Here is a 27,929-nt window from a genome sequence, read left to right on the forward strand (position 1 = left end):
TGGTTTCTTCCCATCATTGTAAATTTATCCTCCTGTCGTCTTTGAAATTACCAACTTTCAGATTAGGTCTCTTGATTGGATGTCCAAGTTGTTAGTTCCCAGGGCCAGAATGGCGGTGTTAAGACTGATGGTGCTTTTCTGCCCAGGATTCTCCTGTCTGGCTCCTTCTTGTATCCGTAATGGGCGACTCTGCCTTCCCCAGGCTCCAAACCTTGATCAGAAGGGGAACCAGTCTCGTTTACTCTGCGCCGAGAGCTGCCGTGCTGAGGTGCCGTCACAGCCGCTGCGCCGGTCTCAGGAGTCATGCTGGGGACCCGGGTGGGTCCTCCAAACCTCGGTCAGAAGGGGAGCCGGCCCTGTTTACTCTGCTCCGAGAACTGCCGTGCCGAGGTGCCACACGGCGACCCGTGTGGTTCTTCCACTGGGGATCTTCTGCTCCATGAGCAACCAGAATTTGTCTGAAAGTGTGGCTTCCTCTAGTTCTCTGCGCTTTGACTGAGAGCTGCAATCCTGAGCTGTTATCGATCAGCCATCTTATCGTTCCCTCATTTGATTTTTATATACGGTGAGAGACAGGGTCTAGTTTTATTCTTATGCATACAGATGTCCAGTTTTCCCAGCACCATTTATTGAAGAGACTGTCTTTTCCCCAATGTATGTTCTTGACACTTTTGTTGAAAATGAGTTCACTGAGGGTGTGTGAGTTTGTTTCTGGGTTCTCTATTCTGTTCCATTAGTGTATATGTCTGTTTTTGGTTTGTTTGCTTTTGTTTTTCAGGCAGAGTCTCACTCTGTCGCCCAGGCTGGAGTGCAGTGGCATGATCTTGGCCCAATGCTACCTCCATCTCCCAGGTTCAAGTGATTCTCCTGACTCAGCTTGCTGAGTAGTTGGGTTACAGGCTGGCTAATTTTTGTATTTTTAGAAGAGACAGAGTTTTACCATGTTAGCCAGACTGGTCTCAAATTCCTGACCTCAGGTGATCTGCCCACCTCGGCCTCCCAAAGTGCTGGGATTAAAGGCATGACCCACTGTGCCCAGCCTACATGCCTATTTTTATGCCAGTACTATGCTGCTTTGGTTACTACATCTCTGTAGTATAATTTGAAGTCAGGTAATGTGATTCCTCGAGTTTTGTTCTTTTTGCTCAGGATAGCTTTGGCTATTCTGGGTCTTTTATGGTTTCCTATTTATTTTAGGATTCTTTTTTTCTATTTCTGTGAAGAATGTCATTAGTATTTTGATAGGGATTGTATTGAATCTGTAGATTGCTTTGAGTAATATGGACATTTTAACAACATTGTTTCTTCTAATCCATGAGTATGGACTGTCTTTCCATTTGTGTCCTGTTCAATTTCTTTCATCAGGGTTTTATAATTTTAATTGTAAAGATCTTTTGCTTCTTTGGTTAATTCTTAGATAATTTGATTTTACTTGTGGCTATTGTAACTGGGATTTTTTTTTCAGATTGTTCACTGTTGGCATATAGATATGCTACTGATTTTGTATCCTGCAACCTCACTGAATTTCTAAAATCAGTTCTAATAGTTTTTTTTGGTTGAATATTTAGTTTTTTTTCCAAATGTAAGATTATATCATCTGCAAACAGGATAATTTGACTTTTTCCATTCCAGTTTGGATGCCCTTTATTTCTTTCTCTTGTTTGATTGCTCTAGGTAAGACTTCCAATACTATGTTGAATAACAGTGGTGAAAGTGGACATCCTTGTCGTGTTCCAGATGTTGTAGGAAAGGCTTTTCATTTTTCCCCATTCAATATGATACTAGCTGTGGTTCTGTAATATGTGGCTTTTATTACATTGAGGTATGTTCCTTTTATACCTAGTTTTTAAAGGATTTTTATTATGAAGGGATGTTGAATTTTATTGAATGCATTTTCAGCATCATTTGAAATGATCGTATTTTTTTGTCCTTTATTCTGTTGATATAATGTATCACTTCAATTGATTTGCATATATTGAACCACCCTGTCATCCCAGAGATAAATCCCACTTGGTCACGATGAATGATCTTTTAGAATGTATTGTTGAATTTAGCTTGCTAGTATTTTGCTGAGGATTTTTACATCAATATTTATCAGAGATAATGACTTGCAGTCTTTTTTTGATATGTCCTGGTCTGGTTTTTTGATATGTCCTGGCCAGGGTAACAATGGTCTCATAAAATGAGTTTGTAAATATTCCCTCTTACTCTATTTTTCAGAATAGTGTGAGTAGGATTGGTATTATATGCTCTTCTTCAAATGTTGGTGGCATTCAGCAGTGAAGTCATCAGATCCCAGGCTTTTCTTTACTAGGAGACTTTTTATTACATCTATCTCGCTACTTGTTATTAGTCTTTTCAGATTTTGGATTTCTTTTTGGTTCAATCTTGGTAGGTGTATGTGTCTAGGAATTTATCCATTTCCCCTAGATTTTCTCTTCTACTGGCATATAGCTGCTCATAGTAGCTGCTAATGATCTTTTGAATGTTGGCAGTATCAGTTATAATGTCTCCTTTGTCATCTCTGATTTTATTAGAGTCTTCTTTCTTTTTTCTCAGTTGAGGCTAAAGGTTTGTCGATTTTGTTGTCTTTTCAAACAAACTTTCAGTTTCATTGATCTTAAGTATTTTTTTCATTTCAATTTATTTATTTCTGCTCTGATCTTTATTATTTCTTTTCTTCTAATTTTAGATTGGTTTTCTCTTGCTTTTTTAGTTATTTAAGATACATTGTTAGGTTATTTATTTGAAGTTTTTCTTCTTTTCTGAGGTAGGCACTAATAGCTATAAATTTCCCTCTTAATACTGCTTTTGCTGTATCCTGTAGGTTTTGGTATGTTGTGTTTCCATTATCATTTATTTCAAGAAATGTTTCAATTTTTTTCATAATTTCTTTATTGGCCCACTTGACATTCAGGAGCATCTGAAACAGTCTAATCTTGAAGGGAGGAGGTTAATTCATTATAAACACTTTAAAATCTTAATCTTTTCATATCCCATTTTTTTCAGTGTAAAACTGTTATAATAACCCATGGTACATTTAAATTTGTATATAAACCTTGATAATATGTAGTAGAGGTTGTAGCCTTGAATTTAAAGTATTTGTGATAATTAGAATGTGTTGCATATTTGACAAATATTGATTTAGCCCTGATTTATGTCAGCCCAAAGGCAGATGTTGGGGATTCAAAGATGAATCAGACATAGTATCTGCCCTTAAGAAACTCAGTTCACTGGAGATCTTGATGTGGAACCAAGTAGATTTTCTGTCTTAATGGTCAGCATAGAGATAAGGAAAGTCCAGAGCAGTGGTATGTAACCCCAAGACTGGGAATTTAGGGAGAATCTCCCAGAAGAAATTATCGGAACAGAATCAGGAAAGAAGAGTGGTTGGAAGGTCTCTGGATTTGTGTTTATCTGGGCATTAAGATGCAGCTTGCCTCCTGTTATTGCATTTCTTGTTTCATTGTATTTTTCCCATAAAATAGTTTTAGAATCTTCCCATGCCACTTTGACTGTGATTTGGCTGCATGTGTCTGAAACAGCCTGGCACACAGGAAATACCTAAAAAATGTTTGTCAGATGATGGATGGATGGGTGGGTGGGTGGATGGATGGATGGATAAATGAATACATGGGTGGACTGATGGACAAGCTGTGCTCACACCGAATTCCCTCCCAAGGTGACTGTGGACTCGCAGCCTGTGTGGCCACCTGTGAGCAGGTATGGGTTCAGAATCGAGGACACAGGCCACTTGTACATGATCCTGACTCCCTCACACATCCAGATCCAGTGGCTCCACAGCTCAGGACTCATGATCGTGGAGGCCAGCAAAGCCAGCAAGGCCCAGGGCCATGGCCTGTGCGGTAAGGTGGGACCCAGCTGGGGGAAGGGGATGTTTCCCAGGTCCACTTCTTCCTCCAGACAATTCCTTCTGGAGCAGGAAAGGCTGTGACAGAATACCAGGCCAGAGGTGGGAGTAGGAGAGCTGCCAGTGCAGGAAAGTCTAATGTCTTGTGTCCTGGGGCCAAAGCTGCCAGTAGGGAGATAGTAGACGGCTGTAGGGACTCAGCTAGTTGTCACTTCAGCCAGGATTGTCTGTCAGCTTCCCTGATAGCCTCCTAATGTTGGATAATCCTCTCCATATGCCTGAGCCTGGGCATCTCACAAAGTACTTCCACACTCTTATCTCACTTATTCCTGGTAATCCACACAACAGCACTGAGAGATAGCCATTAGTATCCCCACTGAACTAAAGAAGAAAAGGGGCTCAGAGAGATTAAGTGGCTTAGCTAAGGGCACACAGCAGAGCTGCTACAATACACAGAACTAGTGCTCTTCAGACCACAGCATAATTGCAGAGAGCATGTCCTAAGGGATTGAATGTATTCTCATAAGGAAAAGAGCTACAGGACAAGCCTGGATGTGGGCCACTGCTCATCTCCGGGGCATAAGCACATTCATGGGGCAATCCATGACAGGCTACCATGATTGTCATTATGGGTGAGCTAGAAACACTCGTGACACATAGACTCACACACACATACACCCTCCATCCTCCACCTGCAGCCCTGGCGATCATTCACACATTCACATTCATGCCCTTCTGCATTCAAAATGCCCTCTACACATGCGCTAACACATGCAGGTCAGCTCCATGCTCATTCTTTCCTTTGTTCAATGCATATTTGCCATGTGCCAGGCACTAGGGATAAAACAGTGAACAAAACAGACAAAATTCCTGTTTTATGATGCTTCTGTTCTTACACCGAACACTTCTTACACATAAGCCACCATCACCACCACCACCACCACCACCACCACCACCATCACCACCACCACCATCAGCATCACTACCATCATCTTTTTCTCACCATTTCTTCCTTCTCTTCTGTTCATTCCCAGCAAACAGCACTGTGGTCAGCAGTACCCTGGTGAGCCAACTTCTCCCTAGGATACCTTTGTGTCACCCCTCACTGATTTAAAGCCAAGACCCAAAATGTGACCGTGGGGACCATTAATAAGATATGAGAGTTTGCCTTTAATCATGCTTTATATTCACAGAATGGTAGTTAGAGGTGTTGAAGCAGAAGTCAGATCATTTATATCTCCATTTTATTTGATAGAACATCTGATAGCTGGGCACCCTGCTAGAAAAACTTGGGGGAGTGCTGAGATAAATGAGAATCTAAAAGAAAATGAGTCTTCACTCAAAGAGCTGCAATCTTTTGTGAAAGGCTGACCTGCAAGACAGTGACTGTTACACAGATTTTGGAAGGTCATGGGTGGTGCATCTGAGGCATCCTTGAAGGAAGCACATCTGAGAAAGTATTTCAGGCAGAGGGAGCAGCTTGAGTAGAGTTGTGGGCAGGAAAGTGTGTGTCTGGAGCACATAGATAGTGTGTGAGAGATGAGACCAGAAGTTTAGGTCACATTAAAAGCTAGGACAGATAAATTTCACCCTTACTCTCATCCCAGTGCCTTAGCACAACAGAAGCTTATTTCTGGCATACATAAGTTCCCAAATGGATAGCAATGATTCAGAGATCTAGATTCCATCTATCTTCCGGTTCTGCCATATTAACATGAGTTTCCAAATTCACAGGAGAGGAGGCAGTTGGGATGGTTTTATGGACTAGGCCTGGAGGTGGTACTCGTCACCTTCGCTCACATGCCATTGTCTGGGACTCAATCAGATGATCTCACCTAGCTGCAAGGGCATCTGGGAAAAATATACTGACGGCCCAGGAAAACGAGGGAAGAGTTGTAATAATTAGCTAGCAGTCACTGCTAAAGCAGATTTTTTGGAGGGTAGCTTTTAATTTTGCTGAAATATAGCAAAACTTATAAAAATTTAGAATTTGCAAAGATAGTATAAGATAATGTATACCTTTTACCCAGATTTACCAATGGTTCACATTTTACCCTATTTGCTTTTCTCCTTCTCTCTCTGTGTGTATACATTTTTATATGCACATTATATATATATAGATATAGATATATATGCATTTTTCAGAACCATTTGAAAATAGCTTCAAGACATTGTGTCCCTTTACCCCTAAATACATGTGTATTTCCTAAGAATAAAGATATTTTTTTTTATAGCACGTTTCCTAGTTTCCCTTCGCCTAATTTTCCTCACCTATAAAATGGGGATAATGCTGTTATTGACCTCAAAAAACTGTGCAGAATACAAAAAGTGAGAGCTGACGACATGAGAGTGGTAGTGACGATCGTGGCTGTTGGGATTGTTTGGCCCCTTTCAGGTATCTGTGATGGAGATGCAGCCAATGACCTCACCCTGAAGGATGGCTCAGTGGTGGGTGGGGCTGAGGACCCTGCTCCCTTTCTGGACAGCTGGCAGGTGCCCAGCTCCCTGACCTCAGTGGGTCAGACACGCTTCCGCCCAGACAGCTGTGCCACAACTGACTGCTCGCCCTGCCTTCGCATGGTGTCCAACCGCACCTTCAGTGCCTGCCACCGCTTTGTATGTGCCAACTAGGTCCAACGTTGGGGACACCTCCCGGGCTAACTGGGGATGGCGGTACCTACCTGCAGAGGCTCATTGTTCCTTCTGGGCAGGGAGGGGAGGAGTTGGGTCCTGGGATGTGTGGCATCAGAGTAAGCAGCACTGCCTGATGCATATGCCCAGGTGTCTCCAGAGTCATTCTGTGAGCTGTGGATCCGGGACACCAAGTACGTGCAGCAGCCCTGTGTGGCCCTGACTGTGTATGTGGCCATGTGCCACAAATTTCACGTGTGCATCGAGTGGCGGCGTTCTGACTACTGCCGTGAGTTTGGGGGACCAGGGAGACCCTCCTTTGTGACTATTGCTCCCATCCCCTGTTAAAGTGGGAAAAGGCTCCTGGATGTAAATTCATGTACAGTTTCCCAGCTTTACTCATTCATGCATTTATTTATCGCATTAGTAAATTTATAAATATTTTATGTTTAATTTATATTTAATTTTTATATTAAATATAAAAGTATATACATTTTTATATTAATGAACACTTATTTATTATAATTCATTGAATATATTAGCACATAGTAATTGTATTGTCATTTAGTATTTGCTTTCTTTGCATCTCTTCTCTGAAAGTAGAGTCTGCAACCATCGCTCCCTCCCAGGGTGGTTTTGAGGCTGTCGGGGAGAGTGTGCCGAGTGCTCACATAGGCCTCCCCCACCCTTCGGACTCCGTCCAGTACATCTTAGCTCCCTCTACTTCTTTTTTGCTCATCTTTCTCTTCTTGCAGTCTTTCCCCTCTTTCCTGCAGAAAGGAGATGAGATCTGCCTCCTCCTCCCCCAAATAGGTTTGACTGGTAGGGTCTACAGAGGTGGCCTGGGGTAAAGTAGCTTGATTTATAAATGTGAACACATCCAGAAAGGCTGGGATTGGCTCACAGGAAGGCCACACCCACAATACGACAAGTAAAAGAGGAAAAGACAAAAGTCCTCTTGTGTTATGATGTTCAAACTGTGGATTCCAACTTAGTGAGAATGAAATCAGTTTAGGGGTCAGCACCAGCATTTAAAAAACTACAGTAGAATAGAATGAAAAATACCAGTGTGTATTGTTCATAGAAAGTTTAAGTGTTATTTTGTAAAAGAGATTTTTTTATTTTATATAGAAGCGATTTTCAATCCTAAATACTCTTTGAAATCACTCAAGGAACTTGAAAATGCATGGACCCCACCATCAGAGATTCAGTTGGCCTGGGGTGGGCTCCCTACAATGGTACCTCAAAAACTCCCAAGGGATTCTTGTGTAGTTGAATTTGAGGACCACTGTTCTACATGTTTGTGTGTATCGGGCCACAACGTAATATCCACTTTTTGCAGTAGAGGAAGTTTGAAAACACTGATCTAAAGCAAGGGGTTGGCAAACCTTTTCTGTAAATATTCAGATAGCAAATATTTGATGCTTTGTGTGCCATATGGTCTCAGTCATAATCTTCAACTCTACCTTTTTAGTACAAAAACAGCCTTGGACAGAATATATATAAAAGAACAGGCATGACTGTGTTCCAATAAAACTTTGCAGAAACAGACAGTGGGCTGGATTTGGGCTGTGGGCTGTACTTTGCTGAGGCCTGATCTAAAGAAGGAGGTGATGTCACCAAGCCCTTTGACTTAGGCACTCTCTGCTGAGGCACAGATGACACTCTGAGCCCCCTCCTCATCCCTTCCTATTCTTTCGGCCCTCAATGGGGAGCCCTGCCTGGGGTCTGAGGTAGGCCTGATGCCCACTGTGCCCCTGCAGCCTTTCTGTGCTCCAGCGACTCCACATACCAGGCATGTGTGACGGCCTGTGAGCCCCCCAAGACATGCCAGGATGGGCTGCTAGGCCCTCTGGACCCAGAGCACTGCCAGGTGCTGGGCGAGGGCTGCGTCTGCTCTGAGGGCACCATCTTACACCGGCACCACTCCGCACTCTGCATCTCGGAGGCCAAGTGCGGTAGGTTCCTCCCCTCCCTGGGCAGGGTCTCCAAAGTTGACCTCGCCTCCTGCTGCCCATGGCTGAGACCCATCTGCAACATTCCAGGTCTGCTTAGGGGTGGTCAGTACCCCAGGGAGAGTCTAGCCTGGGAAGGTCTGGGCTCCCTACCTTCCTCAGTCCCCTGCACCCTGCCATGCCCCTCTGCAGCCTGCACTGACAGCATGGGGGTGCCGAGGGCCCTGGGGGAGACCTGGAACAGCTCCCTCAGCGGCTGCTGCCAGCAGCAGTGCCAAGCCCCAGACAACATCGTTGCATTGGATCCGGGCTGCCCTGGCCCCCGCCCTGAGAGCTGCCCACGATTTGGGGAGGTGGCTTTGCTCCTGCCCACCAAGGATCCCTGCTGCCTGGGGACTGTCTGTGGTGAGTGTCTGCTTTCACTTCCTTGGACCTCAACTGTAAAACAGTTAAAAGGCTCCAGCCATGCACACTCTCTCCAGTGGAGGAGAGAATGCCTGGGGGCAGGGGTAGAGGCTCAGAAGTCAGTGCAGGGAGTGCTGTGGAGTCAGGCAGCCTGGTCACTCTTCCTCCCCCACCTGTAGCCATGTGGCCTCGGGCAAATCAGTTCACATCCTCTGTGCCTTTGTTCATTCTCCCGGAACATGAGCTGACAATGGGGCCCATTTTGGCACATGTTGACAAATGTTAGGTCTTGCTGCTCTTCTGTCTCAGTTCTGAACCCTTTTGTGACCCTCAAAGCCTCATCTAGGAGTGTGCATCCTGGGGGCAGTGGGGAGGAGTGGGACCAGGTGTCCAGGGGGTAGGCAGTGCTGGAGAGCAGTGGGGACATCCAGCCACCAGGTGACAGGCCCTGTGGTTCCTGGGCCAGTGTGTAACCAGACTGTATGTGAGGGCCTCGCCCCTACCTGCCGCCCAGGCCACCGCCTCCTCACCCATTTCCAGGAGGACTCCTGCTGCCCCAGCTACAGCTGTGGTGAGAGGCCTGGGGCAGGGAGGGTGGGGACGGGCTGAGGGCAGTGGGGGGAGGACGGCTCTGGCGGCTCAGGTGCCCAGGTGTGGCCAGGCAGGTTCCTCTCCCAGCACCTAAATCCGGCCTTTTCCTCAGAGTGTGACCCAGATCTCTGCAAGGCAGAGCTGGTTCCCAGTTGCCGACAGGACCAGACCCTGATCGCGGGCCGCCTGGGGGACTCCTGCTGCACCTCCTACTTCTGCGGTGGGTCACCGCCAGTGCATACAGCTGGATCACAGTCTGCCAGCCTCACCCCTGTGTCCTTGGGCAGCTGGGAGGAAAGGCTGGGGGTTCTTCAGATGGAGTGGGCAAAGGGAGAAAGACAAGCTCACTGTCCAGGAAACAGGGTGGGAGGAAGAGGACACCACCCTCCTATTACCCTCTAGATGACTGAGCAAGAGGAAACTGGCATGGTGGATGAGAGGGATGCCTTTGGGTGGACGAGAGGGAGAACTTCCAGAATCTGATTCCAGAACGGGTCACATGAGACCATGTGATGCTGCTATTAGCTTAGCTCCTGCCACACCTGGGTTGTGGAGGATCCCCTACCTGCTATGTGCTAAGCCCCTATGCAGGGACTGCTGTTACAGCATTGACCTTCTTTCCCCTCAGCCTGCGGTGACTGTCCAGATCCCATCCCCGAGTGTCAGGAAGGGGAGGCGCTCACTGTGCACAGGAACACCACAGAGCTCTGCTGCCCTCTGTACCAGTGTGGTGAGTCCTGGCTGGGCACAGGGTGGGCCATGGTGGAAAGGAGCCCTTCACAGAGTTCTTGCCCCAGGACCAGTGGGGGTTGACCGAGAGCAACAGAGCCGGTGGTGAGCTCCGGAGGGCAGAGCAGCTGAAGCCAGGATGAGTGCAGGCCCACCTGAAGAAGCTGGGTCAGCTTGTCAGGCTGAAAGGTGGGAGGTCCAAGCCTGTCTCCTCCATGGAGGCTCTCAAGGGCAGACAGAGGCTTGGGTTGAAGGACAAATGCTTGGGTCCCCCCATCCCTGCAGCACTGATAAGAAGTCCTCATTTCCCGACTGACCCAAGGCCCCCCTTCAGGGTCCCTTTCGCCACTGTGTCGCCATAGTGCCTGCTTCTGGAGGCTATCACAGAAGGCCCCATGCTGCAAAGCCTCTGAAACTCTTTTATTTTGCAATGATAAAAAAGAAGTATGCCTTTTCCAGTATTTTTATAGGACCTGATACCTGTATGTATGATACTATACATACATGTAGACATGGATAGTATGTACATATTATGTACTGTGTTCATAGTACCTTGATAGAGAATGCACTGTGTACACAGGACCTCAGTAGTAACTATTAAGCATAGTGCAGCCAGCATTACGGACTGTTTGCTTTAATGGATGAAAATGAACAAAATGGTTTGATTTAAATATGATTCAATTTACAAAAATTGCTTTACACACGAATAATAGAAGCCTGATGTTTTTTCTTACCCAGAGCAGAGTAGGAGAGGGGCCTCCCCATCAGGACACCCAAGGGCCACCCTGATTTATTCAATGTCAAGAGCCACCTCAGAAAAAACGTAGGCTCCCATCCCATGAGAGTTGCCCAGATGACCAGGCCCCACCTGACCAGGAGCTGTTTGGCCACTTGCCACAGTATTTGCAAGACTGATCTGAGCAGAGATTCACTATCCTTTCTCCTTCTCTTCTGTCTTTCTCTTTCTGTCATCACCTCACCCCTGAGCCATCCTTCTGTAGTCACATTTCTTTCCATGTTTCTCGAGAGGCAGCCTAGTCATGTGGATGGAGTGTGCGCATAGTCAGTCAGCCTCCAAGCCTCAGTTCTGCCCTCTACCAGCTGTGTGGCCCAGGGCAAGTTACTTACTCTCTGAGCTGAGGTTGCTCATTTGTAAAATGGCGATGCTAGTATTTGCCTTCAGGGGCTGTTGTGGATATTAGAGATAATTTATGTGAAGGACCTAATGGTCCTTGGTATGCAGTAGGTGCTCAAAAACAGAGGCTGTTGATATAATCACTTTCTCCCAATCTTCATCATACTTTAACATGACAAAAGCACTGTACGTGCATTGTAGAAAGTATACATTCCAAGTAAATGCAAGAAAATGAAAATACCATCTTCCCACCTGCTGGATAATTCCATTGCCAATGCTTCAGTGGATACATACCCTTCCAGATTCTCTCTATGCCTTCAAGTAGATGTAGTTTACCAAGATCAGCTCATTCTGGATATGCTTTTTTTTTTTTTAAACTGGCTGTTTTCAGTGAACCGTCTCTACCTTTCCATGTTTACATTTTCAACTCATATTATGCCCAGTCCATGTTTCTTCTTGTTTGTCCAATCCAGGATCCTGTCCAGGACCATGCATTATAATGATGTGCCTCACGTCTCTCTTACCCTAGCACAGGTCCCCTTTCCTGTAGGGCCTCCCACTGTGGAGTCCAGGCCATGACCCTGCAGAGGCCCACCTTCTGGACTTAGCCAGTTGCTTTCTTTTGGAACTGCTTACCTGTTACCTAGTCCTCTGTGCTTCCTAAAACTGAAAGTTCCATCTAAGGCTTGATGGGTTTGAGTTAAAAATTTGGGGCTAGACAGTATGTGTATGAGCTTCATAGCACATCACATCAGGTGCCAGATACTGGGGGAGCCACTAGAACTGATGTTACCATTGGCCCAGATTAGGGTGATGGCCATGATTCTAAGATCTCTCCATTTTACATTTTTCCTCTTCCAACCAGAAAATAGCCACCTGCTGGATAATTTACTTCGGCACCATAAGAATGTCCTTCTCCCTCATTTTTTGGAACACCATTTGATAATCCTTGCCTGTGCCAATAACTTTATTAGTAAATCAAGTAACTCTTACGGTTTTCAGATCCTTACCTTCAGTGCTGACCCTTGCCCCTCCCTATTCATCAAAATGTTGTACCCTGGGAGTTCCCTCACCCCTTGCCTTGTTCTCTCAGCAAATGAGAATGGCCAAGGAATCCAGAACTGAGAAAAGTCAGCCTGAAGACTAGGAAGAAAGGAAGTATGGGCCCTGCAGGGTAGCGTCAGCTGAAGCAGCGTAGGCTCAGGTGTACCCCAAGTGGATGACGTTTCCACAGGGTGGGAAACGTGTTGACAGAGCCTGATCGTCCCCATTCGCAGACCTTACCCTAATGGCTGGCTCTCCTCTGACTACCTCTTGCAGGACGACTCCAGGCTGGGGAGCCCAGTTTAATGAGCCTGAGGTTCTGACCCTGTCACATCACCAGTGCCTCACAGGCACAGTACCAGGACCTGAAGTAGCTCCCTGGGGATATTTTGGGTGCCCAGACTCTTCCCTAGGGCTCCGAGGACAGTGGGGGTCACTAAGGAGGAGGCAGGGGCTAGCCCCTCCTAGCCAGCATTGCCCTTCTGAGGATTCACAGCCCCAGGTGTCTGTGACTGACACATCATCTGCCTCTCCTCCCCCACAGTGTGTGAGAGCTTTCGCTGTCCCCAAGTGCAGTGTGGCCTGGGCACTGCCCTGGTGGAGGTGTGGAGCCCCGACCGCTGCTGCCCCTACAAGTCCTGTGGTAAGTCAGTGGTCAGGACAGCCTCTCCAGCTGGAGATCCAGTAACCCTGCTGAGGAGAGGGGCTGAGTTCAAGTGATTCTCCTGCCTCAGCCTCCCAAGTAGCTGGGATTACAGGCATGCACCACCACACCCAGCTAATTTTTAGTAGACATGGGGTTACTCCATGTTGATCAGGCAGGTCTCAAACTCCCGACCTCAGGTGATCCACCCACCTTGGCCTCCCAAAGTGTTGGGATTACAGACATAAGCCACCACGCCCTGCCTCAAAAACATAATTTTTGTTAAAATTCTCCTCACATCCTTTTAGGAAACAGGTGGGAATGTCAGTGATCAATAATAAAAACCAGTGAATTTTATATAAATATGTGATTTAAAAAAAAAATTTTATTGCATTTTTGGTTTTGGGGTACATGTGCAGAACATGCAAGACAGTTGCATAGGTACACACATGGCAGTGTGTTTTGCTTCCTTTCTCCCCTTCACCCACATTTGGCATTTCTCCCCAGGCTATCCCTCCCCAGCTCCCCTCCCCACTGGCCCTCCCCTTTTCCCCCCAATAGACCCCAGTGTTTAGTACTCCCCTCTCTGTGTCCATGTGTTCTCATTTTTTAATCACCCTCCTATGAGTGAGAATATGCGGTATTTCATTTTCTGTTCTTGTATCAGCTTGCTGAGAATGACGTTCTCCAGATTCATCCATGTCCCTACAAATGACACGAACTCATCATTTCTGATTGCTGCATAATATTCCATGGTGTATATGTGCCACATTTTCCCAATCAAGTCTATCATCAATGGGCATTTGGGTTGATTCCAGGTCTTTTCTATGGTAAACAGTGCTGCAATGAACATTCGTGTGCATGTGTCCTTATAGTAGAACGATTTATAGTCCTTTGGATATATACCCAGTAATGGGATTGCTGGGTCAAATGGAATTTCTATTTCTAAGGCCTTGAGGAATCGCCACACTGTCTTCCACAATGGTTGAACTAATTTACACTCCCACCAACAGTGTAAAATTGTTCCTATTTCTCCACATCCTCTCCAGCATCTGTTGTCTCCAGATTTTTTAATGATCGCCATTCTAACTGGCGTGAGATGGTATCTCAATGTGGTTTTGATTTGCATCTCTCTGATGACCAGTGATGATGAGCATTTTTTCATATGATTGTTGGCCTCATATATGTCTTCTTTCGTAAAGTGTCTGTTCATATCCTTTGCCCAATTTTGAATGAGCTTGTTTGTTTTTTTCCTGTAAATCTGTTTGAGTTCTTTGTAAATTCTGGATATCAGCCCTTTGTCAGATGGGTAAACTTCAAAAATTGTTTCCCATTCTGTTTGTTGCTGATTCACTCTAGTGACTGTTTCTTTTGATGTGCAGAAGCTGTAGAGTTTGATTAGGTCCAATTTGTCTATTTTGGCTTTTGTTGCCAATGCTTTTGGTGTTTTTTTCATGAAGTCCTTGCCTACTCCTATGTCCTGGATAGTTTTGCCTAGATTTTCTTCTAGGGTTTTTATGGTGTCAGGTCTTATGTTTAAGTCTTTAATCCATCTGGAGTTAATTTTAGTGTAAGGTGTCAGGAAGGGGTCCGGTTTCTGCTTTCTGCACATGGCTAACCAGTTTTCCCAACACCATTTATTAAACAGGGAATTCTTTCCCCCTTGCTTGTTTTTGTCAGGTTTATCAAAGATTGTATGGTTGTAGATATGTTGTGTTGCCTCCGATGCCTCTGTTTTGTTCCATTGGTGTATATCTCTGTTTTGGTACCAGTACCATCCTGTTTTGATTACTGTAGCCTTGTAGTATAATTTGAAATCCGGTAGTGTGATGCCCCCCGCTGTGTTCTTTTTGCTTAGAATCGACTTGGCTATGCAGGCTCTCTTTTGGTTCCATATGAAGTTCATGGTGTTTTTTTCCAGTTCTGTGAAGAAAGTCAATGGTAGCTTGATGGGGATAGCATTGATTCTGTAAATTACTTTGGGCAGTATAGCCATTTTCACGATATTAATTCTTCCTAACCATGAACATGGAATGTTTCTCCATCTGTTTGTGTCCTCTCTTATTTGGTTGACCAGTGGTTTGTAGTTTTCCTTGAATAGGTCCCTTACATTCCTTGAGAGTTGTATTCCTAGGTATTTTATTCTTTTTGTAGCAATTGTGAATGGCAGTTCATTCTTGATTTGGCTTTCTTTAAGTCTGTTATTGGTGTAGACGAATGCTTGTGATTTTTGCACATTGATTTTATATCCTGAGACTTTGCTGAAGTTGCTTATCAGTTTCAGGAGTTTTTGGGCTGAGGCGATCGGGTCTTCTAGGTATACTATCATGTCGTCTGCAAATAGAGACAATTTGGCTTCCACCTTTCCTATTTGAATACCCTTTATTTCTTTTTCTTGCCTGATTGCTCTGGCTAGAACTTCCAGTACTATACTGAATAGGAGAGGTGAAAGAGGGCATCCTTTTCTAGTGCTGGATTTCAAAGGGAATGCTTCCAGTTTTTGCCCATTCAGTATGATATTGGCCGTTGGTTTGTTGTAAATAGCTTTTATTACTTTGAGATACGTTCCATCAATACCGAGTTTATTGAGTGTTTTTAGAACAAAGGGCTGTTGAATTTTGTCGAATGCCTTCTCTGCATCAATTGAGATAATCATGTGGTTTTTGTTTTTGGTTCTGTTTATGTGGTGAATTACGTTTATAGACTTGAGTATGTTGAACCAGCCTTGCATCCCCAGGATGAATCCTACTTGATCATGATGGATAAGTTTCTTAATTTGCTGTTGCAATTGACTTGCCAATATTTTATTGAAGATTTTTGCATCTATGTTCATCATGGATATTGGCCTGAAGTTTTCTTTTCTTGTTGAGTCTCTGCCGGGTTTTGGTATCAGGATGATGTTGGTCTCATAAAATGATTTGGGAAGGATTCCCTCTTTTTGGATTATTTGGAATAGTTTCAGAAGGAATGGTACCAGCCCCTCTTTGTGTGTCTGGTAGAATTCGGCTGTGAACCCATCTGGACCTGGGCTTTTTTTGTGTGGTAGGCTCTTAATTACTGCCTCGACTTCTGACCTTGTTATTGGTCTATTCATAGTTTCAGCTTCCTCCTGATTTAGGCTTGGGAGGACACAGGGGTCCAGGAATTTATCCATTTCTTCCAGGTTTACTAGTTTATGTGCATAGAGTTGTTTGTAGTATTCTCTAATTATGGTTTGAATTTCTGTGGAATCTGTGGTGATTTCCCCTTTGTCATTTTTTATTGCATCTATTTGGTTGTTCTCTCTTTTCTTTTTTATCAATCGGGCTAGTGGTCTGTCTATTTTGTTGATCTTTTCAAAAAACCAGCTCTTGGATTTATTGATTTTTTGAAGGGTTTTTCGTGTCTCTATCTCCTTCAGTTCTGCTCTGATGTTAGTTATTTCTTGTCTTCTGCTAGGTTTTGAGTGTTTTTGATCTTGCTCCTCTAGCTCTTTCAATTTTGAAGATAGGGTGTCAATTTTGGATCTCTCCATTCTCCTCATATATGGGCACTTATTGCTATATATTTTCCTCTAGAGACTGCTTTAAATGTGTCCCAGAGATTCTGGCATGTTGTGTCTTTGTTCTCATTGGTTTCGAAGAACTTTTTCATTTCTGCCTTCATTTCATTATTTATCCAGTCAACATTCAAGAGCTAGTTGTTCAGTTTCCATGAAGCTGTGCAGTTCTGAGTTGGTTTCTGAATTCTGAGTTCTAACTTGATTGCACTATGGTCTGAGAGACTGTTTGTTATGATTTCAGTTGTTTTGCATTTGCTGAGGAGTGCTTTACTTCCAATTATGTGGTCAATTTTAGAGTAGATGTGATGTGGTGCTGAGAAGAATGTATATTCTGTGGATTTGGGGTGGAGAGTTCTGTAAATGTCTATCAGGTTTGCTTGCTCCAGGTCTGAGTTCAAGCCCTGGATATCCTTGTTAATTTTCTGTCTGGTTGATCTGTCTAATATTGACAGTGGAGTGTTAAAGTCTCCCACTATTATTGTGTGGGAATCTAAGTCTCTTTGTAAGTCGTTAAGAACTTGCCTTATGTATCTGGGTGCTCCTGTATTGGGTCCATATATGTTTAGGATCGTTAGCTCTTCTTGTTGTATCGATCCTTTTACCATTATGTAATGGCCTTCTGTGTCTCTTTTGATCTTTGTTGCTTCAAATTCTATTTTATCAGAGATGAGAATTGCAACTCCTGGTTTTTTTTTTTTTTTTTTTTGCTCTCCATTTGTTTGGTAAATCTTCCTCCATCCCTTTATTTTGAGCCTTTGTGTATCCTTGTATGGGAGATGGGTTTTGTTTTTTTATCCAGTTTGCCAGTCTGTGTCTTTTGATTGGTGCATTTAGTCCATTTACATTTAGGGTTAATATTGTTATGTGTGAATTTGATACTGCCATTTTGATGCTAGCTGGCTGTTTTGCCCGTTAGTTGATGTAGATTCTTCATTATGTTGATGCTCTTTAGCATTTAGTGTGATTTTGGAATGGCTGGTACTAGTTGTTCCTTTCTATGTGTAGTGCCTCTTTCAGGAGCTCTTGTAAAGCAGGCCTGGTGGTGACAAAATCTCTGAGTACTTGCTTGTTCGCAAAGGATTTTATTTTTCCTTCACTTACGAAGCTCAGTTTGGCTGGATATGAAATTCTGGGTTGAAAGTTCTTTTCTTTAAGGATGTTGAATATTGGCCCTCACTCTCTTCTGGCTTGTAGAGTTTCTGCCGAGAGATCTGCTGTGAGTCTGATGGGCTTCCCTTTGTGGGTGACCCGACCTTTCTCTCTGACTGCCCTTAGTATTTTCTCCTTTATTTCAACCCGGTTGAATCTGACGATTATGTGCCTTGGGGTTGCTCTTCTTGCGGAATATCTTTGTGGTGTTCTCTGTATTTCCTGAATTTGAGAGTTGGCCTGCCTTGCTAGGTTGGGGAAATTTTCCTGGATAATATCCTGAAGAGTATTTTCCAGCTTGGATTCATTCTCGTTGTCACATTCTGGTACACCTATCAAACGTAGGTTAGGTCTCTTCACATAGTCCCACATTTCTTGGAGACTTTGTTCATTCCTTTTTGCGCTTTTTTCTCTGATCTTCGTTTCTCGTTTTATTTCACTGAGTTGATCTTCGACTTCTGATATTCTTTCTTCTGCTTGGTCAATTCAGCTGTTGAAACTTGTGCATGCTTCGTGAAGTTCTTGTATTGTGTTTTTCAGCTCCTTCAATTCATTCATATTCCTCTCTAAGGTATCCATTCTTGTTATCATTTCCTCAAATCTTTTTTCAAGGTTCTTAGTTTCTTTGCATTGATTTAGAACATGTTCTTTTAGCTCACAGAAGTTTCTCATTACCCACCTTCTGAAGTCTAATTCCGTCATTTCATCACAGTCATTCTCCGTCCAGCTTTGTTCCCTTGCTGGTGAGCAGTTTTGGTCCTTTGTAGGAGGCGAGGTGTTCTGGTTTCGGGTGTTTTCCTCCTTTTTGCACTGGTTTCTTCCCATCTTTATGGGTTTATCCACCTGTCGTCTGAGTAGTTGCTGACTTTTCGATTGGGTCTCTGAGTGGACGCCCCTCTGAGCATTCGCTGAGAGCTGCAATCCCGAGTTGTTCTCACTGCATCATCTTGAAAACCCCCCGTCTATTTTGTGTGTCTTTTTCCAGGCTTCACTGGAATGTAAACCTCATGAAGGCAGGGATTTTAGTCTGTTTCATTCATTGTTATGTCCCCACAGTACAGAATAAAACTCAGCGTATAGTTGATGCTTAAAACTATTTGTTGCATGAATGAGTGACTCAGAAGAGTGTTCACAGCGACTCTGGCCTGGAGTTCTCAGTCCCTTGATGCAGCTGGAGCAGTGGACTCTTAAGTTTGTTAGCAGTGCTCAGCCATCAGCTCTCTCACAGATAAGACCTGCTATGGGGAAAGCCTGCGAGCAGCAAAATTCAGCTTGCGGGAACATGGATGCAGGAAATGTAGATGGTCAGAAGTTCCACCCATGCCATGTTTTTTCCCAGAGAGGCCCTGCCTCTGCTCTAGAATAGGCTCTGGACCAGGTGGAAGGATGAACCCAGGTGACAAAAGGAAACCTGTGATTGCCCACCTCCCTATTTATCCTCACTCCACACCCAGTGGAGAGCTTGGTGTTCAGAAACCATCACTGCTCACCTGCCTAACCAGGGGAGTTGCAGGCCTCCTGCCTCTAGGGATGGAAGGAGGCTGAGCTTTGGGCCTTTTCCTCTCCTCTCCCAGGCCTGGCCTGGAGCTGGGGCTTCAGAGGAGGGTGTGTGCCAGCAGTGAGAGGTCCAGGATACCCATAGGATTTCCACCTGGACAGCTCTGATGAAGTGGGGCCTGGCCCCTTGTGTTTTTCAGAGTGTGACTGCGACACAATCCCAGTGCCCCGGTGCCATCTGGTATGGAGACCCTCCTCCTCCAACACTCCCTGGTCTGCTCCCCTTTCCTTTCCTCTCTATCCCCTCCCCTAGAGAACCTGCCCCTTTAATCTACTGCAAGGAACCCAGGGTTGCAAGTCAGCATTCTTGTCCCAGGCTCCACCACTGGCTTTCTGGGTATGATGCCCTCCTTTGTAAAGTGGACATAATCATGCTTTAGAGTTTTGGTAAGGATTAAGTACAATGATGATGATGAAAATTATCATGAAGGTGATGGTGATGATGCTGATGGTGGCAATGATGGTGGGGACAGTGAGGATGATGGTGATGGTGATGGTGATAATGCAGTGGGGACGGTAGTGGTGGGGACGGTGAGGATGATGGTAGTGGTGATGGTGATAATGCAGTGGTGACTGGTGGTGGGGACGGTGATGATGATGGTGGTGGTGATGGTGATAATGCAGTGGTGACGGTGGTGGTGGGGACAGTGAGGATAATGGTGATGGTGGTAATGGTGATAATGCAGTGGTGATGCTGGTGGTGGGATGGTGAGGATGATGGTGCTGGTGGTAAAGATGATAATGATGATGATTACACTGACAATCATGATGGTAGCTAATGTTTATTGAGAGCTTACTAAATGCCAGGAACTTTCCTAGGCCTTTCGTGTATTATTTATTCTCACGATAACCCCATGAGGTTGATTCTGTTGTTTTCTCAATTCTGCAAACAAGAAAGCCAAGGTTAAGGTCATGAAGCTAGTATATCACAGAGCCAGGGCTGACACCCAGGAAATCTGTCTCTAGAAACCATGCCCTTAGCCACCAGGCTGCATGGCCACTAATACTTTAAGAAATGTGAAGTCATTTCACTGTCCTTTTCTGAATTATATGTAACCCTCCCCACCCCAGCACACATTTCCTCTCACTCTGTCCACCATCCCTCTCCTCCTCCTCTTAAAATTGCTGAAGAAAGGTGAGATGTAGTGTGAGCCAACCAGGGCTTTGTCCCTCACTGAGAAGGGGAGGACACTGGACAGCACTCCTCATCAGGGAGGCCCAGGGACTAAGCTTCCAGGGTGCTGAGGGGCCCCAGGCCTGCCAGCCACCCTCCTGCCCACCACAGGGAGGGACTGACATAGAGAGGGCCCAGGTGGCAGACTACTCCTGAGGGCCAGGCTGGCCCTGACCCTGGGGTGCTAACAGCCTCTGCTTTACCCAGTGGGAGAAATCCCAGCTGGATGAGGAATTCATGCACAGCGTGGAGAATGTGTGTGGCTGCGCCAAGTACGAGTGTGGTGAGTGGGGAAGCCTCCGGGCAGAGGCAGGCTTGGGGGGTGCGGGTGCCTGGGCTCTGGACAACCGTGGCCACTCTGCATGCCCATCCAGTGAAGGCCCCGGTGTGTCTGAGCCGCGAGCTGGGTGTGATGCAGCCGGGCCAGACAGTGGTGGAGCTCTCGGCAGATGGCGTGTGCCACACCTCCCGCTGCACCGCCGTGCTTGACCCTCTCACCAGCTTCTACCAGATCAACACCACCTCAGTGCTGTGTGACATCCACTGTGAGGCGGTAGGGTGCAGCCCAGGCGGGTGGGGTCAGGAGGGCTGCCCTGGCAGACTCTGGGTGCTCCAGGAACCAGAGGAGCCCTTGAAGTTGGCCTACACCCTCAAGACAAGTCAGAAGGGCCCTCAGAGACCTCTGTAGAAAGTGCCAAGAAAGGGACTGGGTTGGGAGAGGCCAGGAGGGGAACAGTAAGGGACAGATTTAGGGCCTGGCAAGGGTGGGTGTTGAAAGAGAGAGCATGCACTTATTAGGTCCCTGCTGAATGCCCGGCACATTCCCTGTCCCTTTGGTTTGCATGCCTGTGTTGCTACTATTTGGGGAGCACTTCATACCCAGGACTTAGGACGGTGACTGGCTTCTAGTAAGGGCCAAATAGATATTAGTTGGATAAAGAGGGTGAGAATTATTCCCATTTTTCAGAGGAGAAAATTGAGGTTTAGGGAGCCTGTCATTTGTCCAAAGTCCTACAGGAACTGAGACTCAAATTGAGGTCTGTCTAGAATAAAAGCTGGCATCCTTACTTACTAGAAATGTCTTTGAAAGGGTGGAGATGCTCTTTGCTATAAGGGAGGCTCAGGGTAGATAAAGGGGCGACTAACTGCCTGAGAGAGAAGGCTGGGAGCTCCTCTTCCCGAGCACCTACAAAGGGCCCTTTCAGGCTCCTGGATCCCTCACAGATAAGCAAGCAGTGGGAAAACCATGGTGGAGGTGGCAAATGGCTGAGGCCTACCCTGCCCTGGCCTGCAGAACCAGGAGTACGAGCACCCACGGGATCTCGCTGCCTGCTGTGGCTCCTGCAGGAACGTGTCCTGTCTCTTCACCTTCCCCAATGGCACCACCTCTCTGTTCTTGGTAAGAAGCCCCTTGCTGCCCACCAAGGAGGGTGTCCCAGGAGGGAACACCAGGACTAGAGCCCTCTCTGGCTCCCAGGCCAGGGCTGGGTACAAACAGGCTCCCAGACTCTATGGATTTGCTCAGGCTGTCCATCCGATAACAGCCCCCATCACCCACCTTTGTGCCCTCCAGCCCGGGGCATCCTGGATCGCAGACTGCACCCGCCACCACTGCAGCAGCACTCCCCTGGGTGCCGTGCTCGTCCACTCTCCCATCAGCTGCCCACCGCTCAATGAGACCGAGTGTGCCAAGGTCTGTGCCTCCTTTTCCACTGAGGCATTAGGCCAGGGGCATCTGCTGTTTCACTGGTGGGGTGGGGGCCCTGTGTGCAGGAGTGTGGGAGGAGGGGCTCCCTGGAGCCTGTGCCTGTACTGCCACCCCAAATCCACATCGCTGTCTCTGCATTTCTTTTTGCCCTAACCGCATCACACCCTGCCTCTTCACACATCACATGACCACATGCAGATGAGCACAAACACATTACAGGTTCTAGGCACACTCAGATAGACACCAACACAGGCCACCAGCCACTCACACACCATGTACTCCAGGGACGTCACACACTCAGCATGCCAATGCACACACCACGCGTCATCACACCCCAAGGCACTCACATAAGCACCCTCTTGCACACACACGCCATGCAGATGCACAGTTCAGTCCTGTGATGGCTGGTGGGTGTCTAGCACTATCATGGACAGCTGTCAGTATGGGCACACCTCAGAGAAAAGGATTTCCTGGAAGGCTTGGGGTTGCTGTTGAATTATTAAAGTTCCTAAGATTAATAGTGTACATTTAAAGACTTCTGATTCTTCCCTAGAAAACAAATATATACACACTCTTAATGACACTGTCATACACACACCCACACATGCAAAATTACACATGTACACACAGATGCTCATATATATGCTCACAAAATCACACACACATACTGGGACCCCCCCAAACACACACTTATGCACAAAGAACTGTCCCATCCATTGTTTTACTCATTTCAGCATAGAGGAGGAGAGCTTTATGGGGTACTTGCCCCCATTTTAGAGATGGGAAAACTAAGCCTAGAGGGTAAGGATGATTTGTTCGGGGCTGAGGTAGAGCCCAGGCCACTGTCCCAAGTGGGTGAGCCCTGCACCCCTCCCCTCCCTGACCCTCTGCTGGGAAGCACTGGCAGTGGGGTAGGCAGTGGAAGGTGTGAGGGGAGCTGTCCCAGGAAAGATAGGAGGCCCTGCACCATCTTGACCCAGGCACCAGCCCCAAGGAGGCCGTGTGCAACCTTAGTGCCAGCTGTCCCGACCCATCAGCTTGGCCCCTCTGGCTCTCCTATGGCCTGACAAGGGGCCTATGCTCGTGGCCCGGGGCATCGGGGAAAGAAGAGTCAAGACTCCTGTACTCTGCCTGTTTCTGGGATCTTGGCTCTGAGCCTGGATAGGGGTCTCCCCACTACCTTCCCTAAACTCTTCTCTCTAGGTCGGGGGCTCCGTGGTACCTTCCTTGGAAGGATGCTGCAGGACCTGTGAGTGAGCATGGTGGGCGCCCAGGGGTGAAGGGCTTTGGTGGAGGCACAGGGTGTCATGCCAAGGAACAGAGGACCAGGTTCCTGGCCTGGCACCTAAAATGCTAGCTCTTCAGGGCTGAGTAGATGAAGGGATAACAGCCTTACCACGGGTCTCATGGCTCTGGCACAGATATGCAGGTGGCCAGAAGCCATGTTTGTGCCCTTGTTCCTATATAAAGACTCTGCTTCTTGTTGGAGCCAGGGGACATTGGCGCATGGCATTCAGGAGATCAGTAGCTCACCAGTTACTCTGCCGCCTCCTGCCTCTGCCAATGCCCCAACCCAGATGCTCCCACATGCATTCTCTGTGTGGTCAGATACCCTGATCTTGGAGGAGCCTCCTGGGTGGGATTCAGGCCTCCAGGGCCCCTGACTGAGTCTGAGTGCGAGCTCCGTGCACCTGTGCTGATACCTGGCTCCCAATCCGTAGCCAGCCAGAACCACAGCCCCCAACTGCATGCCCACGCACGTCCCAGTCAGCCGCCACTTTCCACCACCTTCAATCCCTACCCATGTCTTTCCCCTGGGCCTGCCCTCCTCCTAGGGTGCTCAGACCCCATCTTTGGAAGGCAGTAGAACCTGGGGCCCTGTTATGTCCAGTTCACATATTCCAAGAAAGCTGGGCTCGGGGCCTCATTGGCTGATCCCCGACCCACAAACTCATGTTCCCTGAATGTCCCATGTGCCCCTGTGTGACGTGCACCCCATGTCCCTGTCCGCAGGTTCCCTGGGGACCCTGTTTCCTGTGGTCCCCGTTAGTCCTGCCTCTCCTCCCTGGGTTAGTGTCCACTGCTGCCCAGGTACTCTACTGGACTGGAGGCAGGCAGCTACATTGCTACATCCAGAGATGTCCCTTTTGCTAGGTGGCCCGAGCTCTGGGGGCAGCGGGGGGGGGGGCCTACTCTCCCCTCTGGCACAAGCCATTGGGCCCACAGTGCATGCTGAATAGTGAGCTATATCCCCTGGGCTTGCATGGGAAAGCTTCAGCAGGGCCCACTCACCTGGACTGCCCTGGACCACCACCACTTGGCTCTGCTGGTCACTCAGCCAGTTTCCGTCCAGAACGCAAAGGGCCATGTCAAGACATGGTTCTCCTTCCTTCTGGAACAGAGAGGGAAGACAAAGTGGACTTAGCTCTGGCCAGATATCATCTAGCTGCTGTAGTAGGAAACCTCTGTGGTGAGGCTGAGACCAGAAGAAAAGATTTCATTCAATTTCTAGAGGGATTCCTGGGGTTACAGAGTGAGTCTATTTACCTGACAAATATTTATGGAGCTCTAACTATGCACCAGGCACTGTTCTAGGCACTGTAGAGCCTTGAGGAGCTGACATTTAGTGGGAGAGACAGAATAACAAGTATAAAAATATATACGAGTATAAATATATATATGGATGCATTGAGTTTTGTGGGGCCTGAAGCTTATGCAATGCAGGGGGCTTCAATAAGAAGAATACAAAATGTAAAAATTCACATTAAGGCATGAAAGGAAATATTTATTTAAAATGAGAAAAGACCTTACAACAAAGTCTGGAAGCGGCCTGTGCAAAAGAAGGCCCTGAAGCTTACGATTCAACATTGTAATTACCGATGTGTCTCTGACAAGACAGTGATTGTGCCCAGGACAAATATAAGCAAGGGAGGGGTTATGGAGGGAGGACTGGATGGAGGCAGTGAGTTGCGACTTCAAGAAGAGGGATCAGGTAAAGCTTGGGAGAGGAGATAGCCAATTGCTGAAGGAGGTGAGGGCGTGAATGAGCCACAAGCCTGGTTGTCCTGTGAGAGGTGTCCAGGCAGAGGAAACCCGCACTGATTAATTTCCATCCCTGTAAACCCTGGCCCGGTTTGATAGCTATAGAAACCAAACAAAGCATCCTACTAGAGTGAAGCATCCCACTAGAGATGGGGGTTTCTCTTCATTCAGGAAATTCCAGAATCTTAATGCTAGAAGCCCTCTCAGAATGGGAAAAGTCAGAGAGGGGTAAGGGTAAGGTTGCCAACACAGCTTAGAGACCGGTTTCAGGGCTGGAGTCGGGAGGCAGCCTCACTCTGTCCCCAGATGCTCCTCTGCCCTAGCACAGAGTCCTTGAGGGGGTCCTGTGGCCTAGGCCTCCCGGGCAGCTTCCTGCCTCACTGGCTAACACTGCTCTGTCTCTGCCTTCCTGACCCTGCGTCCTTCCAGGGCATTGGGTTAAAAGGCTTTCCCCGATGGGGAGGAGCACTAATGCATGGGTGCTAATGCTGGAAGAGAGACACTTCAGCATGACACTAACTGCCCTGGCCTGGCCCATCCTGCTGCTCCCAAGAAGCCTGTCTTGGCCACAGCTACCTCATCCCCTGTCCCCCCAGGTAAGGAGGATGGGCGCTCCTGCAAGAAGGTGACCATCCGCATGACCATCCGCAAGAATGAATGCAGGAGCAACACCCCTGTGCGTGGTGCCCGCAAGGCAGTGGGGCAGCAAAACATGGGGATGGGGGGTTGCGGGTGTGAATGCCACAGACTGCCTCACTGGCCTTCCCATTCCAGGTGAACCTGGTGTCCTGCGATGGGAGGTGCCCATCCGCCAGCATCTACAACTACAACATCAACACCTATGCCCGCTTCTGCAAGTGCTGCCGCGAGGTGGGCCTGCAGCGGCGTGCTGTGCAGCTCTTCTGTGCCACCAATGCCAGCTGGGTACCCTACACTGTGCAGGAGCCCACTGACTGTGCCTGCCAGTGGTCCTGAGGCCTGGGAGCCCCGGCTAGCTGGGCCACCTCTGCCGCCCCAACTTTCTGTTTCCAGTTGGCCCAATGAACAGGGATATTAAAGGTGGGAGAAATCTGGCCCTTGCTGAGCATGGAATGGTGGCCAGAGGTCACAGGAATGACCAGAATGGGTCACCCCTGTCCATCCTGGCTCCATTTCTGGGCTCCCCATTTTCCACAAGTGGGAAAGTGACACATGTGAGCATATGAGTGTTCAGGGAACTCACCTCTGTCTCTGGCTTGAGATGGAAAATAGGCTTTAGGTCCAGGGGCAGCAGCCTCTGAACTTCTGAACCCTGGCCACAGCTCTTGGTGGAGGGGGTGAGAGTTGTGGGCAGGTACCTACATGGCCACCACAAGACCAAGCACAGGGGCGGGATGCAGTGGCGCATTCTCTTGGCCTTTTTGACTACAGAAGTAAAAGGAAAGAAGGCTGTGCCTGCAGATAGCTGCCCAGAAGAGTTCCCAAAACAGAGATGGTAGATTCCAGGGCCCAGGTCCTCTCACCAAGATCTGTGAAGTCAGAGTGAGCTCAGTGGCCTTCACATCCCCAGTGGTCCCAAGAAAGGTGCCTGGTGTCCTGGCATTGTTATGGTAATTCAGGAAAGGATTTGGAAGACTCAAGCCTGTATCTTTACCCCAAGACAACCTTCCCAGAAGGCAGGCCGGCCTTGTGAGGTGATGGTGGGGGAGTGAAACCCTCAGCGAGGGCCCAGCACTACTCATTTAGGATGCTGATTGGTGGCCCATGCCTCGAGGCTCTAGGTTGCTGAGGGGGTTCCTTCAGCCTGTAAGTGCAGCTCCAGGCTTTGCAGTGCATCTTTTCTCCAAGGCCATGACAGAGTTGAGCTCAGAGGAGCCTGTATATGGGTTTTGTGGCTCAGCCAGTGCCAGCCTCAGTGCTCCATGGGACTGTTTAGGAAGACAGTGTCTGTTGGCGTCAGTGGAAAACACAGCCCCAGCATCCCTGAGCACTTGTGAACTAAGCCTTGTCACTCAACCAGAGTGTCCCCGAAAGCCAGGGCCAGAGCCCCTTCCACACCCCACTCTGCAAGTCTTCCACCCCTGTGCCACTTTGTGTCATGTGGATCCGAAGGGCATGAACATGAAGTTGTGCAGGCCCCAGCACTGCCCTGTGTCTGAAGGTGTGTGGCCTGGATGCCCCTTGCAGTGAGGAGGCTGAGCCAGGATGGTCCCCTGCTGTTCCCAAGCTTCTTTGTGCCCATATTTGTGTTCTGTTTATGTGACAATAAAGGAAGACTTCAGGTCTTTGAGCATCTCTGAGGGGCCAGGTTTGCTTTGAACTTGGAGTGTCCACTGTGAAGACTCTATTTTATGGCCCTGGACATCATCATCATGCCCCACTCATAGCAGAGCCATTGGTGGGTGTTTGCTGGTTGGAATTGAATGGACTGGAGACTGGCTTCTAGAGGAAGGGGTGAGGAGAAGGAAGAGGACACTGGGATCTGGGGTGCTGGTACCCAGGCAAGGGACTGAGGAGTGATCGTGGTTCTGTGGGCTGAGACAGATGCTTCTCACATGAGGTGTGGATGAGGCAGACCCAGACAGTAGGTTTCCTATTGGCCTCAACATTTCTCTATTTCTTTCCTTGTTGTTCTCCCAGTGAGTTCAGTACATTTTTGCAGCCATGTAAGCTGTGCTAGGGTTAGGGAGCATCCAGGGATTTGTTCTCGGTGACATTTCACCTGTGAAGGACCATTGGGACACCTAAGGAGCAAGTAGGAGGGTGCTTTCCTGG

General features: G+C 47.5%; 1 protein-coding gene across 1 annotated transcript in view; it reads left to right on the plus strand.

The window, feature by feature from the left end:
• OTOG (otogelin) overlaps nucleotides 1-27,449 on the plus strand; it is a 104,983-nt gene extending 77,534 nt beyond the window's left edge. Inside the window, exons 40-56 of the mRNA XM_017977939.4 lie at nucleotides 3,683-3,866; nucleotides 6,267-6,487; nucleotides 6,653-6,791; nucleotides 8,266-8,460; nucleotides 8,650-8,862; nucleotides 9,329-9,433; nucleotides 9,566-9,673; nucleotides 10,082-10,183; nucleotides 12,906-13,004; nucleotides 19,392-19,432; nucleotides 20,633-20,708; nucleotides 20,800-20,978; nucleotides 21,720-21,824; nucleotides 21,999-22,118; nucleotides 23,337-23,382; nucleotides 25,772-25,851; nucleotides 25,950-27,449. Of these exons, the coding sequence (XP_017833428.4) occupies nucleotides 3,683-3,866; nucleotides 6,267-6,487; nucleotides 6,653-6,791; nucleotides 8,266-8,460; nucleotides 8,650-8,862; nucleotides 9,329-9,433; nucleotides 9,566-9,673; nucleotides 10,082-10,183; nucleotides 12,906-13,004; nucleotides 19,392-19,432; nucleotides 20,633-20,708; nucleotides 20,800-20,978; nucleotides 21,720-21,824; nucleotides 21,999-22,118; nucleotides 23,337-23,382; nucleotides 25,772-25,851; nucleotides 25,950-26,150 (2,214 nt within the window). The 3' untranslated portion in view covers nucleotides 26,151-27,449. The remainder of the gene's footprint in view (nucleotides 1-3,682; nucleotides 3,867-6,266; nucleotides 6,488-6,652; nucleotides 6,792-8,265; nucleotides 8,461-8,649; nucleotides 8,863-9,328; nucleotides 9,434-9,565; nucleotides 9,674-10,081; nucleotides 10,184-12,905; nucleotides 13,005-19,391; nucleotides 19,433-20,632; nucleotides 20,709-20,799; nucleotides 20,979-21,719; nucleotides 21,825-21,998; nucleotides 22,119-23,336; nucleotides 23,383-25,771; nucleotides 25,852-25,949) is intronic.
• Nucleotides 27,450-27,929: the final 480 nt, after the last annotated feature.

Source organism: Callithrix jacchus, chromosome 10 (genome assembly GCF_049354715.1).
Source record: "Callithrix jacchus isolate 240 chromosome 10, calJac240_pri, whole genome shotgun sequence".
Classification (NCBI taxonomy): domain Eukaryota; kingdom Metazoa; phylum Chordata; class Mammalia; order Primates; family Cebidae; genus Callithrix; species Callithrix jacchus.